Source organism: Vespa mandarinia, chromosome 1 (assembly GCF_050613455.1).
Source record: "Vespa mandarinia isolate Hongniang chromosome 1, ASM5061345v1, whole genome shotgun sequence".
Classification (NCBI taxonomy): domain Eukaryota; kingdom Metazoa; phylum Arthropoda; class Insecta; order Hymenoptera; family Vespidae; genus Vespa; species Vespa mandarinia.
Window position 1 is genome coordinate 14,825,710 of NC_140810.1, and position 21,482 is coordinate 14,847,191.

At 28.0% G+C, this 21,482-nt stretch overlaps 5 protein-coding genes across 6 annotated transcripts; 3 read left to right on the top strand and 2 right to left on the bottom strand.

Moving 5' to 3' along the window:
* Nucleotides 1–92: 92 nt before the first annotated feature.
* Nucleotides 93–1,284, top strand: COX7B (Cytochrome c oxidase subunit 7B). Its single transcript, XM_035879670.2, has 3 exons — nt 93–249; nt 790–956; nt 1,089–1,284. The coding sequence occupies exons 1-3, from the start codon at nt 201–203 to the stop codon at nt 1,152–1,154; spliced, it is 282 nt and encodes a 93-aa protein (XP_035735563.1). The 5' UTR covers nt 93–200; the 3' UTR covers nt 1,155–1,284.
* A 3,146-nt stretch (nt 1,285–4,430) lies between these two features.
* On the bottom strand, nt 4,431–8,280 carry Mgat4a (alpha-1,3-mannosyl-glycoprotein 4-beta-N-acetylglucosaminyltransferase a). Its single transcript, XM_035879743.2, has 9 exons — nt 6,947–8,280; nt 6,828–6,874; nt 6,133–6,443; nt 5,889–6,019; nt 5,683–5,790; nt 5,391–5,584; nt 5,196–5,332; nt 4,988–5,103; nt 4,431–4,888 (listed from the first exon to the last, which is right to left on the bottom strand). Exons 1-9 carry the CDS (start codon nt 7,478–7,480, stop codon nt 4,859–4,861), a joined length of 1,608 nt encoding a protein of 535 aa, XP_035735636.1. The 5' UTR covers nt 7,481–8,280; the 3' UTR covers nt 4,431–4,858.
* Nucleotides 8,281–9,483: 1,203 nt separating this feature from the next.
* On the top strand, nt 9,484–17,389 carry LOC118447711 (organic cation transporter protein-like). The gene is made up of 8 exons (XM_035879989.2): nt 9,484–10,301; nt 14,599–14,782; nt 15,211–15,469; nt 15,552–15,850; nt 15,927–16,039; nt 16,249–16,463; nt 16,538–16,886; nt 16,961–17,389. Exons 1-8 carry the CDS (start codon nt 9,949–9,951, stop codon nt 17,139–17,141), a joined length of 1,953 nt encoding a protein of 650 aa, XP_035735882.1. The 5' UTR covers nt 9,484–9,948; the 3' UTR covers nt 17,142–17,389.
* Nucleotides 17,390–17,811: 422 nt separating this feature from the next.
* Nucleotides 17,812–20,317, bottom strand: Ssadh (succinic semialdehyde dehydrogenase). Of its 2 annotated transcripts, none has more exons than XM_035879991.2 (2): nt 20,182–20,317; nt 17,812–19,523 (listed from the first exon to the last, which is right to left on the bottom strand). In XM_035879991.2, exon 2 carries the CDS (start codon nt 19,515–19,517, stop codon nt 17,991–17,993), a length of 1,527 nt encoding a protein of 508 aa, XP_035735884.1. In that variant the 5' UTR covers nt 19,518–19,523; nt 20,182–20,317; the 3' UTR covers nt 17,812–17,990. The 2 variants fall into 2 exon arrangements, with proteins under 2 accessions (XP_035735884.1, XP_035735883.1); XM_035879990.2 differs by lacking the exon at nt 20,182–20,317 and adding an exon at nt 19,704–19,845 and having other exon boundaries at nt 17,814–19,523.
* On the top strand, nt 19,962–21,442 carry LOC118447714 (peptidyl-prolyl cis-trans isomerase E-like). Its single transcript, XM_035880003.2, has 4 exons — nt 19,962–20,101; nt 20,259–20,428; nt 20,621–20,980; nt 21,069–21,442. The coding sequence occupies exons 1-4, from the start codon at nt 20,068–20,070 to the stop codon at nt 21,384–21,386; spliced, it is 882 nt and encodes a 293-aa protein (XP_035735896.1). The 5' UTR covers nt 19,962–20,067; the 3' UTR covers nt 21,387–21,442.
* The last annotated feature ends 40 nt before the right edge of the window (nt 21,443–21,482 follow it).

Sequence of the window (21,482 nt, forward strand, 5' to 3'; positions counted from 1 at the left end):
GCTAAATTCAAATTATTAAATTTCAAATTCAATCGGTAAAACAGTCACTTACCATTAAGGCAAATTTTCTTCTCGATGGAAGAATTGCATTCAATAGTTTCTTGTCTACAGTTTAGTGTTCTCCTCCTCTTGATACATTCGAGTAGATACGAAAGCTTTCTCTTTAAAAAAAATTATAAAAAATTTAATTTTATAAAAAAATGTTTAAACACATAGTGCGATCTGTTATACAAAATGTTCCTCGAATGAGTAAGAAAATAAATATTAATATACTTTATAACTAAATAATTCTATAATACAAATTCTTACATAATAATATTGCATTTATAAATTATAAATTGTGTTAATTTATTTCTGTATGTATATAATTTTTATTACACATTTTTCAAAATGTAAATATCATATCGCTATATTCCAATAATAATAGTTAATTTAATCAAAGGTTAAATAATGTTATATATGGGTGTATATATATATATATATATATATATATATATATATATATATATGCATATGTTAACTATATTTTTATTTTTAAGATTAAAAGGGAGTTGATTCAATATATTTCATAATAAACGAAAAAATGTAATTAATATTAATATACATATAAAAAATGATATAATTATAATTCTTACTATATTTAATTGTAGTAGTATATTTTATATGTTTATAAGTAATCTAGAAAGTATAAACATTTAATAAGCCGACTAATAAAATTCATTAATTATATTATAAAAAGCATAAGAATATTTTATAATTTATGATAAGTGATTTATTTCTTACTTATAGGTAATCGTTCCTATTCAATTTATGGACCTACAAATTATAAACCACCATCAATGGATGACCTACCAGTTCCACAAGGATCGTGGCAAAAAGCTAATGATAAAAAGCAAGCATCTTATAATATACAGTTAGCTGCTTGTCTTGCCATTACTGTAGTTACTTTCATTATGGTAAGTAGAATCTTTTACACTTAATTGTTTATAATGCATGAAATATAAAAAGTAATATATATACATATATACATATATATATGATATATATATATATGATATATATATATATATGATATTCTTTTTTCATAGGCTAAAACATCAGGATTAATTTACCTTAATTGGTATCCTCCTACTCCTAAGGATAAAAAAGAATAATGTAAACAAATATTATCAATAGTTAATTGTAGAAAAATGAACATTCTATAAACATCAAGTATTGTTGTTCCTTTCTATATATAATATTTAATTTGTAATAGAACTATTATAATATACAAGTTCAAAAATATCTGTGTAAATTTATTGACATTTAACTTGAATAAAAAACCAATAATTTATATGATGCAACAAAATATCATAAATGTCAAATGTTATGCTAAGTTAATGTTCAATCCATAATAAAATACATTATTTGTCCACGTTAAAAAAGTTTTCCTTGTTCAATTAAGATTGTGCTTCTGCCTTTTTTTTTACAAGATGATATTTATTTGTCTCTAAAAATTTATTTGTATTTACAAAAATATAATTGCTTTGTATTTTAGAGTTTTCTTTTACAATTCTGTAGATATATCATGCTTTATAAAATAATTCAGTAAATTGAATTTTTATATATAGAGAACAATTACGAATAGCATGTAAAGCATGTACATGTAAAGCAATCGGTATAAAAGTGACTCTAAAGAAATTTCTTGAAGAATTAAGTGCAAAAAATAATATCATTTTAGAATATTATAATATAATATTTTTATATATGTATAAAGATAATCAAAATCTTTAATAATCATATCAAAATAATTAAGTTTTCTATTGATGATAAAATTTATTGGCAATTAAAATGTTATTTTGCAATTACATTTATAAGAAACTTTATATTCTGTTCTATATAAACATACTCTGATTATATATTTTTATTTTTTTTTTTTTTTAGTTTTGTAATGCTTATTTTCTTAAGTAAGAATAAGAAGTTTAGAAGATATTAGCAGATCGTATCGACGAACCTTACATCGCAAATATAAAATATTTTTAAAAACTTGTCACATCCTGCGTAAATCTGCATGTGAAGACTGAAAAGAATATGTCATATGGTAGCTGTAAGAATATGTCAGGGAGAGATCTCTCCGAAGGTTTTTACCTTGGGCCTTGAAAACATTTAAGAAATTGAACTGGAATGAGAAAAATAACATAAATGAGAGAAAATACCTATCTAACTTAGACTACTTGCTAGGTTTGTTAAGAGAAAAAAATTTCCATTATTTGACATCGCCGTGCCTCGTGAACTGCATAACTTTTATTTGTATCTTTTGTTTTTTTTTTCAAAAGTAATCAACTAGTTACTACTTAATCGAAGTCGTCAACAATTATATTCATCTTGGCTAGAAAATTAGATTAGGTAATAAGAACCAGATCTTGGGTATAATGTTAAAAGGCACTAAACGAAAGAAGAAAGATCTTTAAGGACTACATAAAAACATCAAACCTCGGTAGTATACTCTTAAGCACATTATAAATGTTATATAAGTGTAATAGATCGATAAAGTTTGGGAAGCTATGTTCTACTATTTCCCCTATTAAGGATGATAACGAAAAGAAAGTAGTAATGATAAATGGCCATGATACGACTTATTTTTATAATTATTATACATATATATAATATATTGAGATTAATATCACTTAATACATTTGTAATCTTTTTCCAAATTTATATTCTACCTAATCTTGATATTAAATTATATTGAAAGGAAAAGTCTTATTGGAAAGAAGATTATTATATTAATACAATAATTGATGAGTAAATCTGTGTTATATATCAATAACTATGTAAGTATAGAAGAGTATATAAGAGTATAAAATTAGATACTTTTGTAATTAAATAAGCATAATTTGACACTTGCATATTCTTTTATACTTACATAGTTATTAATATACAGCAGATTTGTCCATCAATTATTAACACAATATTTTCTCAATAAGAATTGTGCTTTCTAATATAATCCAATACTATGATGTGATAGAATACATATTTGATAAAATTTTAATTACAAATGCATGAAGTGTTATGTTAAACTATATTACATGTAATAATAATTATAAGAATAAGTAATGTTAGATCTAATTATCATTCTTGTTCCACTTTGGTTGAGTCCTCAATAGGGAAAAAACTGTATAAATATTATGAAACAGTTTTATAATATTATTGTAAAAACTGTGTAAATATTATTATAAAAAGGTTTTAACAAAATACACAAGTGAAATAAAATATTATTTCATTTAGAATTATGTAGATGCTATAATATAAAAATAATATAAAATCTATAAAGAATAAAATTTATATTTATATTCATATGTTAATAAATTATACCATACAATAATTAACTATTATAATTTTTCCACTATTTGATATCGCCGTGCCTCGTGAACTGCATAGCTTTTATTTGTATCTTTTGTTTTTTTTTTCAAAAGTAATCAACTAGTTACTACTTAATCAAAGTCGTCAACAACTTTTCCTGGACAAAAGCAGTATCACTGTTATAAAAACAGTATAATGATTAAAATATACCAACCATGGTTTGTATAATACAAGTAGTAAAACTTTAGGTAATTTCATATTAATAGACTTTTGTTAATGTCAATATTTAATTAGTTTGTTTAAAAGTTAAAGTGAATCACATTCTGCGTACAAATCGCGCGCATAAAAATATGTATATATATATACGTGTGTATATATATATATATATATATATATATATATATATATATATATTTGTATATATATATATACACATATGTATATATATACATATATACAAATGTATTTATGAAGAAAAAAGGAAAAAAATTTTTTTTTCTCTTTTCTTTGTAGTTGTTTCCAAAATAATTTGGCTCATATATTTTTATAAGAAGTTGCACAAGTTCTAGTATACAAACGAGATTGTAAAGATTTCAAGTATCAAAAAAAATCATGATTTATAAATTTTTAGAATATAATGTCAATTAGATTCTTTTTTAAGTTGTTATGCCTTCTTTTTCTTAATGAAATCTTATAAATTAATAATTCTGAAAGAAAATATAAATGCTTTATCAATATTCATTAACAAACATTAATATTATTTTGAACTAAAATATTAATATCTCGTTTGTAATAGATGCGAATTATATTTGTTATCACAATACAGTATAAAGTATACTGCAGATTTGCTGGTTTCACTATATATAATAACAGTATATATATATATATATATATATATATATATATATATATATATATATATCAGTATATATATATATATATCAGTATATATATATATATATACTATATATATATATATATATATACTATATTTCATATACGTATATACAACATATTTGTAGAATAAATAAAATATATTAAATCATGAACTTAATAAAAATTTTTACGCATAATTACTACATACTGATCCAGCAGGTACATTTTCTAAAAAAATAAATACATCATTCACAAATGATTTAAAATTATTCTAGTAACAATTTAAAGAAACTTAGCATATACTATGTATAAGTAAGTAGAAATAAAGTTTAATACAGTACCACTCTGCACTGTAGATCACATTTCTTTATATGTGTTTTATAAATATATGTTTACTAATGTGTAAAATTTTGAACAATTGCAGAAATGTAATAATTTAACAATATTTTATATATAGCACGCATAAACGAATCACAATATTTTGTCTAGAATTTATCAGTGATCTACTTGGCACATAATGCTGTTAAAATAAATCAATATAATTTAGCAACTATGAAAATTTTAATAACTAAAGAATAGCTCAAGCATTTTAGCCATGCAAATGATACCGAAAATATTGATGAAATTCTTGATCCAAGGGTCAGCTTGGTTGATCTTCTACTATATGAATCTGTTCAATAGTATAAAAATTTCTATCAATAAAAGAAATCGATCCTAGTAATTATAAGTAAAAAACCAGGAAATATTAATAGTTTTTTAAAAGTTTTACCTCAGATAAAATGGCCCAATTTTCGCTTTCACTATGCACAGTCAATCTGAGAACAGAGATTCTTCCATATTTTTTATCTACTGTTCCTTGAGCAATTCCAAGAGCATCAAATTTACCTATTTATTTATATATTTTTCATTAAAAATTCTCATTAAAAAATTTTATATAATTATATGATATCTTTAATATTAATCATATTGTTACTGACCTATAATAATATAACCATCTTCTGTTATATCATTATTATTTCTATCTATAAATTTAAACATTTCAGGTAACACTTCAACAGTTGTATTATAAAATCTATCAGATGGATGTTCGGGATTTCCACTTCTAAATAAGTACCTAAATTGAAATATATAATTAGTGAAATGATAAAAAATAATTTTAATAAAGTATTAACCTTTTTATAAAAATAGAATGTGTAAATTTAAATTTTAGGTGATCTCCTGGTTGCGGTAATAGCCCCCAAAAGAATGATTCTCCTTTATAGGCTTTTTGCAATGTATATTGTTTGTAAGGTTTAATTCGAGTTTCCACCATTGCATCCGGATTTTCATGTGCATAGTATAAAGTAATTTTGCCGAATTGTTTATCCTACGATTTAAATGTAATAACAATTAGAAAATACTTTGATTGCATATCGTATATAAACAGAGATGCGCGTACACACGTGGTTAAATTGGATAAGATACCTTAAGTTTTTGTACTTTCCCTTTCAACGAAGAATGTGTTCCTATATGTTGAAAAAGTGAAGGCTTATAATGTATCCAGAGTTCTGCTTTAGCCATCTTACAATGTTTCTACAATATATCAAATGTAAAAGGAAATAATTACAATAAAAAAAAAAAAAAAAAAAAAAAAATTTAATAAAAGTTTATTTAACTACAATTATACTTACACTATCTTTATCGAGACTGCACACTTTTGTTGAAATTAAATGATCTAATAGCCAATCTACAGGTTTATCATTATGAAACATTAGAAAAAATTGGATTAACCATGGCAGTTCCACACATTTAAATAATTTTCCTAAACCACAAGAAAATATGGAGAATTCAATGATGTTATTGCTTATATTGTTATTGTGTTACTTTTTATTATGAAAAATATAATTAATTTAGATTAATATGAGTAAAACATACCTATAAATCCCAATTGACAAAAGTCCAATACAAACCAATTCTCTTTTGTGCTAACTTTTTGTAAAGCAAATGATTTCATAGTAGTTATAAAATTTTTTTTAGCTAAAATATCATCTTCTAGTTGTATATAAAACATTCCTTTTGTCTGAGCATATGACATGAGAAATGCAAAATCCAGATTTTGTTTTGACCTCCAAACCACACGTTGATGATCATCTCCTAAAGTATCTCGCAATTTAGATAACTGTGGATAATATGATGAAGACGGAGATATCACATCAATTACTCCAGTTTCATATTCATTTGGAAATCTAGAATAATTTAATAATAGACAACAGAATGTGTTTTAGTTATTAATAAAAAAACAATACATAACACACACGCGCGCGCGTGCGTATATATATATATATATATATATGATAATCTTTTCAGACCTTAATCTTATGATAATTTTTTTGGTGTGATGATTTTTTAAATCGATAATAAATGTCTGTAATATTTCCATGCTGTATTAGTAAGTGTAATAGTCTAAGTATCAAATGTAATTGTATAAATGCAAGAAGCAATCTATCACTACATAATCTAATCTAATGATTATACATATAATTCAATTGCTATGAAATAGGAGATATACAGACATATCCAAAACATGTTCATTTAAATTCAGGTAGATCATGTAAAAAATATAGACTTACTGTACTTCAATTTGTTTTGCAACATAAGTCACATAATCCAAATCTGTCTATAAAAAAGGAACGTATTAACTAGATTAAAACATAAGTAGATTTAAAGCAACTTAAGTAAATATACTTACCTCAGCTACTAATACTATTATCAAGGTATCAAGTATTTCTGCAGGGCTCATACGATCTATTAAATTTTTTAATGTAGCCATTAAATAGCTCTGCACTTCTCTTTTAACAGTTGGTATACCTAATACCATGCTTACTCCGGAACGTCCTTTGCTTTGTATGAATGCAGGACGCAAACTATTCGGATCATTTAAAAAATGTGGAAGAAAGTTGTATATAGATGGTAATTTTATATTTGTTATATTAGATGTACCATTATTGATCAGATATTGAAGATCAGGTAAAATATGATTGCTTTCTACTAGTTGTAGTAATTGATGTGATAATATATTTATTTCTTCCTGGCTACTGATATACTTGGCATGTAAATGTTCAAGCTTTACTTGTAATTCAGCGATATTATTCTGCAACATTGTTTCTTCGTGCAAATCCGATGAAGACAAAAGATTTAAAATGGTACATGGCACTAATACTATTGACAATATGATAATACATCGTCTTCGTATAGAACTCAGAGCTACGATATGAGACATCATTTTTATGTTAAACTACATGATGATTACACTCATAACCTTATGCATAGAAGAATGTCTTTTGTATAAAAACACCAAACTGTCGAATAGCTTTCATATTAATTTCACTCACACTGATTTATATAACTGATACAAAATTCTATATATAATAGCTACATATATATTTCCTCTTTTTTAGAACGCTATGTTTTTTCAACAGATATTCAAGATATTTCTGTCACGTTTTAAAAAGAAATAAGTAACCATCTTACGAATGCTTGCATGTTTAAACTGAATAAGCTTCTATTATCTTATCTATTATACTTTTTTATTAAAAATAATCAACAAAATCAAAATATCAATCTCTTGTCTAATCACTATTACGAATTATCTGATTATACTTTTGTTATATTTGTGATAATTTTATTTCTTTGTCGATTGGTTATCAGTTTACAGATAATCATTCTTTCTGTATTCATGAATCAAGGCGTTTTTCATTCTGCATTATGCATAGATTTGTATCTAGACCATTTGAAGATAAAAATATGAGATTAATTGATTGAACTTTCGTGAAAACTTTTAAAACATTTCCTTTGACGTTTTCATGTTTAACGAAGCGCGGATACATCTACATTCATTGAACGTCAACTTTACATGGAGTTCTTCTCTTATAAGAACAGGAAGAAGATATATCTAGTATTTACGTACATACCGGAACTGCACAATAAATTTGATAAAAAAACAACGGATTTTCTTAAAGAAATCTATGAAAATTAGATGATCGTATTTTTACTACAAAAACATTCCTACTTAGAATGTATCGAACTATGATAGAAATAGAAAGTAATCAATGCATTGCGTATTTAGAATAACTACTCAAATCAGTGTATGATTATTTGAAAATACCGCCTTTTTTTCGCGCCAAATTCAATTCTCGCTTTTTCATTCTTTGATAAAACTTTCTACTTTGATCAAATAGCTCTTGCAGAGTTTACTTAAACACCATAAGGACATTTTCAATTTATTAAACAATTTATCAAGCATATTATACTTATTTAAATATTTCATTTTTTAGATTAATAATACTAAATATTTCTACTTATGAGTAAATATTTCTGATAACCCGTTAGATAATTAGGAATAATGATTATCAAAGCAAATATAAATATTACAATATATTTTTTAGAAAACCTTCAAAAGTATGATGAATGTTTTAAGGGAGAAGATATTTCATATTGACGCAAATGTATCTTTTATCGTAATGCAGTAAAGTATACCGCATACCAAAGTGACGTAGTATATGTACATATAAACGACTTGAATGTAATTCCGGTATATATGAATGATCAGGCAATTAATCTAGATAGGAAAATGTTAAAGGTACATTGTATATATTATTATAGTATCTTATTTATTATATTAAAACTATCTTGTTTTTTATTAGAGAATCCGTCAAAAGTATCGAGAAATCAAATCACTCTCTATTTATTAAGTAATAAATTAATCTCTGTTTATTAACTAATAAATTGTTACAAGTTATTTATCAATATCATAAAATCGCGAAATTCCAGAAGTGTACCTTGCAGATCAGTTTAGAATTCAGATAGGATCAATTCAAATCCATTATTTGATTATAAAATATATTATGTTTACAGTTTACTTGATACATATCTGGATAACAAAATGAGAGAATAAATATTTATAGTAATTTATAGACATTTATTGTCATTTTTGGATTCACCAGATTATATTGAAGATATTCAGTATAAAAAAATGAATATAAAAAAAAAAAATAATATGAAAATCAACGGCAAGGACAATCACCGCAAATTACATTGCGTTCAATGTCGTTTAGTCAATATTGAATTCTATTTTTTACCAAGTAAGTGAGAGCAAAAGCGTGAGAGAGAGAGAGAGAAAGAAAGAAAGAGACAGACAAAAAGAGAGAGAGAGAGAGAGAGAGAGAGAGAGAGAGTGGGGAAGAATAAACTCCTGGTCGATAGCTATATAGGCAGCCTAAGGAGCAAACGTTTCAGTGATGATGTCTCTTCTGTCAGGATTTACCCGTTTTTGATGACAGCACGGGATTAGCCTGATTCGGTTGCGACGTAGTCCCTTTTTCAAATGTCCAATCGTCACACGAACGTGCTTCTAGTTAAAATTTTCATATAGACATTATAATTTATAATCTATTTATTAAAAGATCATACAATAAATTTCTTATAGAAATCATTATATAATGTTACAAATTTTAAGATTTGAGATAAACGTCGACAGTGGTTGTTAAGCGATAAAAATTATTGTCTCTCTATCTTTCTGTCTTTCTCTCTCTCTATCTCTCTCTCTTAATTTGTGATTACAAGTACATTCCAGTGATATAGATAATAATACAAGAAAATTATCTTATAATAACAGAAGATAAAGTGATTTCGTTGAAGTGTTAAAGCTGAAATCATTGATCGAATTATCGAGAGAATTTTCGTTTTACGAATATGTCGCCTCAAGAAAAACTTGCTACATCAACCAATTTAAATTTAACGGATCATGCCTGTGATACTTTATCTCGGACTTCAAATTCTACTGATAAACATGCAAATCGTAAGAATTCCTCGAAAGATCTTAAAAATCAACTTGCCAATGTGAAGGATCCGAAGGATATGGATTTCGATGATCTTCTACCTTACGTCGGGGAGTTTGGATTATATCAGAAGATTCTTTTCGTTATGATGATACCCTTTGCCTCGTTCGTTGCTTGGGTATATTTCTCTCAAATCTTTCTTACCCTAGTACCGGAAGGACATTGGTGTTGGATACCAGAATTAGAAAATCTTACCGCCGAAGAAAGGTGAACACCACTAATATAAATTTACTTTTTTTCCATATCTTAAAATAAATAATTTTGGAGGAACGATATTGATCTCGTTTCTCGAAGCCTTATTTCATTTTTAACAAATAATAAAGTCGGACATTTTAGAAAGCTACTAGGGATAGATAGATCATTACGACAAAGCGTGAATAAATGTTTGAAATCGTGCCAGGAATCCATGCTTTTACGTGCTGTTGCACCGGCAAATTGCGCCATCGGTCATTATCGATAGTTTGCGTTAAACATATATTTCTGTGATATCTTTCTTGACATTTCGGTTTCTCTCATAATTTTATAAAAAACATTCAAAAGAGAACATCACATTTAATATCATCTAAGAATACTTATACATACCTATATTTTTCTTTTTTCCCGACAAACACTTATAATCATTGACGATCGTTGTTATTTATCTGGCAACACGTACAAACATAGTTAGTCTAGATATAATAAAAACGAAAATGTAAACATAAAATAACAAAATTCTTCAATCATGTGTTTATTGTCATTGATAATTAATATCAAGTGATAAAATAAACGTGAAATTTTTTATCATTACCTACAATAATTGAGATGAAATTATTTCTTGGAAATTTTTATTCACGATTTTTAAATACTTCAGAAAGAGAGAAAGAGAGAAAGAGAGAAAGAGAGAGAGAGAGAGAGAAAGAGAGAGAGAGAGAGAGAAAAAAGAGAGAAAGAGAGATCAGGAATCTCGAACAAAAAGATTGAATAATGAAAGATACCGATGAGAGATTTCCGCGGAAAGCAACAATAGATCGAACGTGAATAATTTCCCACGATTAACAAGATATGGATAAGCTGAATTAATCGTTCTAACACGATCAATATATACTTTACGTATACAAAAAAAGAAATTAAAATAGAGAGAAAGAGTATGTCCTCGTCTTTGTTGTCAAGGGCTAATGGTAAACTAAAAATAAATTTCCTATGTGATTTTATTATATATGCGTCTTTCTAAATAATTCAAATAAAATGTTAAAAATGAAAAATGCATCATTTTACGTATCCACTAAATGCAATGCAACAATGGGATCGTTCATTTAACTCGAATATCTTTTCCGGTATCTCTTTCGCCTATGATACATACATACGCTATACATATGCTATACATACGTGCAAATATGTGCATGCATAACGTTGATTATAAACTGATAAAATCGATAAGGTTACGGTACAAGGCGCATCACAGAATGCATTGAGATGTATAGTAGATTTTCTATTAAAGAGTACCTTCGATATTCTCTTGATAAATATATCACTATGTAACAATTTATTGCCTCATTAACAAAATAAAAAATAAATTTCTCATAATAATTTCTGTAATGAAATATATAAAACTCGCTTGATTTTTTATCATGCAAAAAGATCTTCATTTTGTCATTTTGTCATCAGCGCGATGATAGCAATTGGATCATGTTCGATAGTATAACTATAATTCATGTAATGTTAGATCGATCGGTCGATATAAGATTTTCCTTTTTATTATTTTTTCATTGAGGTATTCACTTCTTTATCTCGTTAACACAATAAAGAAGCGAATTCTTTTCAAGGATCAAGTGATTTATATTCGATGTCAAACTTTGCCGTATTTCGTTTCGTTTAAACTCTTGGAAAAAGTATTATTTACACATCGATTTATTACGATCGTTTCATTCGCGTGTAACTTTAATTAGCGTAATATTTCTTTTTAAAATGTAGCGAAAGTGTGTATGCGAGAGAGATTTTTCGACGAGTTAATAAATAGATCAGAACAATCAACTGAATGTATCGATCGATCGATCGAAGAAAAAGAAAGAAAAAAAAGAAAAAAATAGAAAATTGATCAGTCTTAATCTCTTGTACTTTTCTTTTTCTGTTAATCACTTTCAATAACAATGAATCAGCTAAATGTTTTTTGATATTTAATCATCTAAACATTGAAACTTTTTCTATCGTCGATTCATGTTTAATCATACTTGGTCAAAGAATTAGCATCTAATTAAGTAGCCACTTCGTATAACAATGTATTCAGGCTTTCGTCCTTCCTTCTTTACTCAATAACTTCTTTTCTATTTCTTTCGATAAATCACTTGATAACGAGTTTGCCATACTTTTCCTCTATTTAAAACGTCTTTGTATCTGTTTTTTTTTTTAGTTTGAATTATTAAATCCAAAGGCTGTAGTTCCGCATAATGACGTAAATGTAATAAACAAATAGTGTGACGCAATATAGCAATAAGTTTCGAGAATTATGAAACACTACTTCCTATTGTTTTACTCATGTTAATTATTAAATTATTTCCAAGAGAATAATTGAAAAACATACAAACTTAATAATTATCTTTGATAAATCTATGAAGAGAGATGTTTTATTTTCAGAACAAACATATAATCTGATATGGTTCCTGTAAAATCTTCTATCTGTCTTTTTTCATTTTTTTCTTCTTTTTTTCTTTTCTTTTTTTTTTTATATCGATATTCTTCTGAACTTTTTACACCCCGACGAACATCCATTATTACGCCGGTAGAAACGGGAAAGTATCTATTAAAGGTACGACACCTGCGCGTTCGACCATAGAAAGTGTCGAAAGACATTGTCGAGGCCTTCACTGGCTATAATTCCATTGACCTCGTCTTAACTCCACGTTAACTAACAAGTTGGATGCAAGTTTTCCACAAAATTTTTTATTTTACAATACGAATAACTTGTTCATTAAATAATAACATTTATTTGCATTTGCAATCTACTTCTTTATTTTTATTTTGCAATGCATATAATAAACGTACCGTAGAAATATTGTATATGTACTCGTACCTATATATGCATATATCGAACGTATTCTAGCGAAAGTTTTTCAACAAACGTACCTGTTTCTAATGATCTTTAATTAAGTTGTTATCTTGTATCTGTTAATTTTCAAGATGACATTAATCGAGTATAAATATAACATAATATGATTTTTAATGCGAGAATCGCGGTCGCAGCAGAACGATTCGCAGGAATGTAACGATCTTGTGTAATGATCTTGTGTAGTTGCGCAAATCGTGTGATCGATCCATCGATCTCTCGTCTCCAAGTATTGAACAATTTGCAAGAAACGAGCTAAGAAAACTTGCAAGCACATGTGAAATGGATTGATAAACTACAATGTACATACATAATATATTTATACATATTTACAAAGGTATAAACAGAAAAACAAATGAATTATGCAACTGAAAATTTCTGACGAATCTGTTGATTAAAAAGAATACAATTACATTGACGTAATGATAAATATATTGTTTCAAAAGATCTTGTCTTTTTCCATACTTTGTAATAGAGATTACATCTTTGTTTTCACAAAAATCACTAATTATTTTTTTATATATAATTAATTTATTTAAAAATGTTTTCTCTTAATAAGCTCTTTATTTGCCATGTGCATACATTAAGATACTTATCCTCATATCATATCACCATTACGTATTAGTGTGTACGGGTAAAAGAGATCAGATTCTTCGTTTTTATACATACACACACAACAAGGATACACAATGATGATACGCAACAGTGATACGATATATCTAACAAGTGAATAAATACTTTTAAATGATCGAACGATTGATTTCCAATCAATTATGTATTCTCATTATGATGTTATTTTCATTCTGCCCGAATAAATTCATTCCTTGATATGTCTATATTTATAGGATAGAGAATTGTAATGATCCTATTAGAATTTATCGAGAACAATCTATTTTTTTCTAAATCGTTAAGCTTACGTATAATGTAACTTTTATAAATATACGTATATCGAGTTTCTAATCTACAGGATATTTATAGATTTTTAATGAATTGAAGAAAAAAGAATAAATATTTAATTATCCTTACAAAAAAAAAAGGGAAAAAATATATATTTGATTTCTTTTAAATCAGTCTTTCTCTTGAAAAAAATGTTCTTATTTAAAAATAAAATGATCGAATCGAAGAGATCACCCTATATATAAGCAATCCTCCTATAACACTGTACTCTGAAAACACTTTCGAAATATAATATGATAGAAAAAAAAATTTCAAAATATCCTTCTACAATAAGGTGTAAAAATTGCATAAATAATTGCAAAATAATACACACATCGTATTTTACTAAGTATTGCACAAAGCAAAAAAGATGCGTAGAAGATAGTGTAATGCAATGATTGGTTCGATAAATAATGTACGAATTATAGGTTTGCTTATATATTATATTATATGAACTCATTAAGATAAAAATTCATTTGATACTTTCAGAATCGCATTGGCAATACCACTTGAAGGCGAAGGCTATTCAAAGTGTATCATGTACGATACTAATTACACTGAAATCCTGTTGAAAGGAATAAAGGTCAGCGATCCAACGTGGTCAATAAAGAAGTGTCAGCATGGTTGGGAATTTAACTACACGGACATTCCCTATTCAACTATAGCAACCGAGGTTAGATATTTCAAAGATATTAACTGGAAGATTGATGTTGATCGATGTAAGCAATATTTTTTCTTTTTTTTTTTGCCCTTCGGCATACGCGAAAGATTTAGAAAGCTGTCATGACCATTCATGGAATGTAATTAACATAATCAAGGGCGTTTTTGATATCATGAATATCACGATGGCCATGTAGAATTCCTTTAAGAGATCGAAAGGATTAAAAAGTATATAAGGATTTAAAAGCATAGATACTTGATCTATTAGAAAATAATTATTTGCTAAAAATAGTTCTTTCATTTATAAATAATCCATGTTTTTATGATATAAATCATCTCTTTAAACTCTGAAACTTCTCAATTTTTTTTTTGCGTCACGTATTGTATCGTTTATTCTCTATTCTATAAATTATACTGAATGCAACATATTTTTTATTATAGCTTGAATGGGTTTGTGACGACAGTGCTTTACCAAATACAGCCCAGAGCATCTTCTTCGTTGGCGCCATTTTTGGTGGATTGATATTTGGATGGATCGCCGATCGATTTGGACGAGTACCAGCGTTGGTTGGAGCAAATATTACTGGCTTTTTATCAGGTGTTGCCACGGTCTTTGCCGGAAATTTCTGGGAATTTGCTGTGTGTCGTTTCTTCTTTGGTTTTGCTTTCGACAATTGTTTTACAATGATGTATATATTAGGTAGGTAATTACAATCGTGTAGAAAAAAAATCCTAATTATTTTTATCTTATACCTAATCATTTTTTATCTTCCATACTATAGTCTTGGAATATGTCGGACCGAAATGGCGTACATTTGTTGCTAACATGTCGATAGCGATTTTCTTTACTTTCGCATCTTGCATCTTACCTTGGATCGCTTATTTCTTGGCTGACTGGAAACTGACATGCTTGGCAACGTCCGTTCCTCTAATTCTAGCTGTAGTATCACCATGGTTAATACCGGAAAGTGCAAGGTGGTTGGTCAGTCAAGGACGAATAGATAAAGCCATAGGGATCTTGAGAAAGTTCGAACGGATTAATGGTACAAAGGTTCCCGATGATATTTACAAACAATTCCAAGTATGATTTTTATTTTATTTTAAAATGCATATCGTAAGATTTGAACGGGTTCTCATGTATTGAATGCCATTTGTAGGAAACCTGTGCTAAAATACGTAAAGAAGAGGAAACCGACAAATCTTATTCCGTGTTGGATCTATTTAAAAGTCCACGACTACGTAAGATTACGATCTTATTCATCGTGATTTGGTAAGATTATCGAAAAGATCTAGGATTTTTTTTGGATATTTTAAATGGTTAAATTTCGATTCTCAAAGTGAATAATTTGAAATAATTCGAGCAATAAATTCGAATTCTCATATGTATCTTTTAACAATCTTTGGATAATTACAGAATTCTACTTCGCTCGGCGAATTATATGTAGAATGACGTTATATTTGTCGAATCTTTGATCGAAGGATGGCGATTTCTCTGGTCTTCGATGGTCACGTGAGGAATGTCGACAATCTTGGTCTAAACGTTTTCATCACGTTCACCGTTGCTGCAGCAACCGAATTACCAGCTGATACTTTCTTGACACTGGTCCTTGACAGATGGGGTAGAAGATGGTTAGCCTGCGGTTCAATGGTGATATCTGGAATTTTCAGTATCTGGGCTTGCGCTGTTTCAAACAGTGAGTTATTTTTTTATGACTTTCATTTACATATTTTTTCAACTATCAATTCGCTTTTTTTTCTTTTCTTTCAGATATTTATTCTGCTACTCTGGCTATATGTGGAAGATTTTGGGTAAACATTTCCTACAATATAGGTTTGCAATATGCGGCTGAAGTTCTGCCAACTGTAGTACGTGCTCAAGGAGTCGCTCTAATTCACATAATGGGATACGTCGCTAGTATTTTAGCACCCTTTGTAGTTTATTTAAATATCATCTCTTCGATCCTTCCATTATTACTCTTAGGTATCTTTGGAATTATAGGAGGTCTTTTGACTCTCTTCCTACCAGAAACATTAGACAAAGATCTGCCACAGACTTTAGAAGATGGTGAGAATTTTGGTTTGAATCAAAAAATGTGGGATATACCTTGCTTCTCAAAGTAAGTATACACGAATATTCAACGAATATTGATAATATATTTTTTTTATTAATTTTTCTTTCGTTTTATTCTAGAAAATTGCAAGACAAAGAACCCCCGGCACCTGAAATATTCCGATCATTTGGCAGAACTAGCGCGAGAATTTCGATGAGAGCATCTCTTCGTGGTGAAGTGATGCGAAGTAATCTAATTCATAGATCTAGCATGAAATCACAAAAGAATACAAGTCCAACAGTGGAAATGGCAAAATTATAGCGTACAAAGTCAATGTCTTTCGTTTGACTTCTGAAAATTATGATATCAAAAATTATTGAAGTCGTTTTAAAGCTTCAATAACACTGGCCAAAAAACACATCAAGTGATACGATATGATATTCGTGAAAAAATGACGAGTATAAAAATAAAGGTTTTTAGACAAAAAAAAATATCCATCGAGAATTAAAGAAATTTGATAAATAAATATATTATAAATATATACTACATATATACTATACATATATATATTTATTTATTTATTCATTTGCATTTACATATCTTGAAGTCATTATATCATCATTCATTTATCATTAGTAGAATTTGTTGTTCTTGATTTATTAATCAAATATTTAATGCATAAACATGACGTAAAAAATATTTTAAAATATTTCATTAAATAACAAATAGCACGTATATATACTATCAATCCAAATTAAATCGTACTGTAAAATATTATCACATCATTTATTTCATTAAAAAAAAAGGAATACTCATTAGGTATACTATGCTAAATAAATTATGATACTGTATAATTCTATCATTAGTGTTTGGATACATATCAGTACTCTTAGATCAAAACCAAGAATTTAATATAACTTGTCATTTAATTTACTATTGATATAAAAAAAAAATATTATAATATATAATAATGTAATAATATTTAAACATTATTTGTATATTACTTATTACTCTCACTATAAGAATATACTATATACAAACTAATAGTAACTTTTAATATTTTTATGGAAGCCCTCAGGATATATTTAGAATTTTACTTTTAAAGTAAACTTACTCTAAATTTTGTTTCATATTATTGATTACATCTGCTTAATTTCAACTATTTAATAGTTAATTCCTTAAATTTCCTATACATACATATTTAATATCAGTAAAATCATCAATACCATGACTAGACCCTTCCCTCCCTAATCCTGATTCCTTTACACCTCCAAATGCAGCTTCCGCGCATGAAATTAATCCTTCATTTACACCCACCATACCAACTTCCATCTTCCTTGCTACTCTAAATACTTGTGATATATCTTGCGAATAAAAATATCCAGCTAATCCCACAGGAGTATCATTGGCTTTTTTCAAAACATCTTCTTCATTATGGAATTTATTAATAACAGCCACAGGACCAAATATTTCTTTATTATATATTGTCATATCTTTAGTAACGTCTGTGAGCAATGTAGGAGCATAAAATAAAGGACCCAATTCAGGTAATGGTTTGCCACCACAATGTACTTTAGCTCCCTTACAGACTGCATCTTGAACTAAATCATCTACCATTTTCAATTGACTATCCTTAATAAGAGGCCCATGAGTGATACCTTCTTTACTACCATCACCCATTTTAATTTCACTTTTAATTTTAACCAAATATTTTTCAATAAATTTATCAAATATTTCTGCTTGTACAAAAAATCTGTTGGCAGAAACACAAGTCTGACCTGTGTTACGGAACTTGCTAGCCATTGCTCCTGCTACAGCTGCATCCAAATCAGCAGTATTAAAGACAATATATGGTGCATTACCTCCAAGTTCAAGACTAAGACGCTTCATGGTTCCTGCACACTGTTGATATAAAATCTTTCCAACACCCGTAGACCCAGTAAATGAAACAACTCTTATTGCAGGATTATCACAAAGTTCCTTGCCAACTGCTGCAGAATTTTTTATACTTGTTGTAACTACATTAAAAGTACCAGCAGGAAAACCTGCTTTTTCTGCAAGATCAGCTAATGCTAGTGCAGTGAGTGGTGTATCCTCGGATGGTTTAACAACACAAGTACATCCAGCAGCAAAAGCAGCACCAGCTTTTCGGGTAATCATTGCATGAGGAAAATTCCATGGTGTAATTAAAGCAGATACTCCAACCGGTTGTCTTAATAAAAGTAATTCTCTGTTATGTACTGGAGCTTGAAGAACTTCTCCATTAATGCGTCTTGCTTCTTCAGAAAACCATTCGATAAAAGAATTTCCATATTTAATTTCTCCTCTAGATTCTGCCAATGATTTACCATTTTCTTTAGTCAAAATTTTAGCTAAATCTTCTGAATGTTTAACCATTAGATTATACCAGTTTCTTAATAAATCGCTTCTCTCTTTTGCTGTTGTAGATTTGAATGTTTCAAATGCCTTAGATGCTGCATTAATAGCTATTCGAGTATCTTCTGCATTCATATCAGGAACATTTTTAATGACAGATTTATCAACTGGATTTTGAACAGGAAACGTCTGACAACTGTTTGCTCCTAACCACTTGCCGTCAATATAAGCCAGATCTCTTAATAAATGTAATCCACGGCTAGCAATATTTGCATGCAACTTTACTCCTTCTTTTAACGACTGCATGATAATAACAGGCATTTCGATCTGTTGAAAATATAATAAAAAACTTGCAAAGGTACATATAATAAAAGAATACTTGTAAGAGCAATATAGGCATATTCTAAGATTCTAAATTATTTATTAATTATTCTAAATTATTTATAAACTGACATATAATAAATGATATAAAATCTATATATTTAAATTACTATCAATGTCACTTACCTCTAAGTTCAAATAAAGAACTATTTAATAATTTGTTATGTTTGAATCCTTATGATATGATAATAAAATGATCTTTTATAAATGATTCTTTTACGCAATTTTAACAAAGCCGTAGGGCTACGTCAACGTTTAAATATCCATCAATTGTGAATATTAACGTGACAAATTGACCTTATATAATATAACGTGGTTCTTTTTGAGTACTTTGACATTAATCCCCTTTCATTCCGATTCTGAGATAATGGCGATGATGTCGCTGACAACCGTTGTTCTTCAGTCAATAATAAAGCCGGTGTCGAGACGTGTTTGTTTGGTTAAGTCTCGTGTATATAAAAATTGAAAAACATATGCGAGAGCACAAAGCATGAGTAGCAATACAAAGAGAACTATCTACGTAGGTATGGGAATGATTGTTAAACATATAAATTTAATGATAATGGATAAAATGATAAATATATATGATAACAACTTGACTAACCTCCTTGGAAATTTGTAATCAAAATGAGTTTATGATTGTTGACTATATTTATATAAGTACGTTGTTATCTTATATAGGTGGTTTAGCAGAAGAAGTAGATGAAAAAGTACTGCATGCTGCATTTATACCATTTGGAGAAATAATTGATGTGCAAATACCATTAGATTATGAATCTGAGAAACATAGGGGATTCGCATTTATTGAGTTTGAAACTGCTGAAGATGCAGCAGCAGCAATAGATAATATGGTATATTTATAAATTATAATAAATTGTAATATTTCATATATAGTATGATATCTTTTGAGTACAATGAAAAATAAATTTGTAAACATATATTGTAAATGTCATTACATTTTCTAAATGGCTTATTGATAACATATTGATTTAATAATACAAGATTGATAGATTATACCAAAATTTATCAATATTGATTGACAGAATGATTCAGAGTTATTTGGACGGACAATAAGAGTAAATATTGCTAAGCCTCAAAAGATAAAGGAAGGTTCGTCAAAACCAGTATGGGCAGATGATGCTTGGCTGCAAGAACATGCGGGTGAAACTCTTAAAACGGATGAAAATTCAAAAACTGATGATGCATCTCAATCGAAAAAACCTAAAAAAAATCCACAGGTTTACTTTGATATCAACATTGGAAAGCAAGAATTAGGTAGAATTATTATGATGCTAAGAGCAGATATTGTACCAAAAACTGCAGAAAACTTTCGTGCACTTTGTACTCATGAAAAAGGTTATGGATATCAAGGCAGTACTTTTCACAGGATTATTCCAGATTTTGTATCCTTTTCCTCTTTTAATTTTTTAAATTACAAAATTTTGATAAATATAAGAAAGCACGCATGGATCCTTAACAATTGTGTAATAGATGTGTCAAGGAGGAGATTTTACTAACAATGACGGAACTGGTGGAAAATCGATATACGGAAATAAGTTCGAGGATGAAAACTTTGAATTAAAACACACAGGACCAGGTACTTTGTCAATGGCAAATTCAGGGTCAAATACAAATGGATCGCAATTTTTTCTTTGTACAGCACGCACAGATTGGTTAGATGGTAAACATGTAGTTTTTGGTCACGTTCTTAGTGGTTTAGATGTTTTGAAAAAAATGGAAAAGTATGGAACAAAGTCAGGTACTACAACTCAAAAGATTGTTATATCAGCTTGTGGCGAATTGACGTGATAATAAAACATAAATATTATTTTTAAAAGTAGTTTATACCATATTAAAAATTGTATAAAAAATATGTTAATTATTATCCTGTTACCATTATAATTC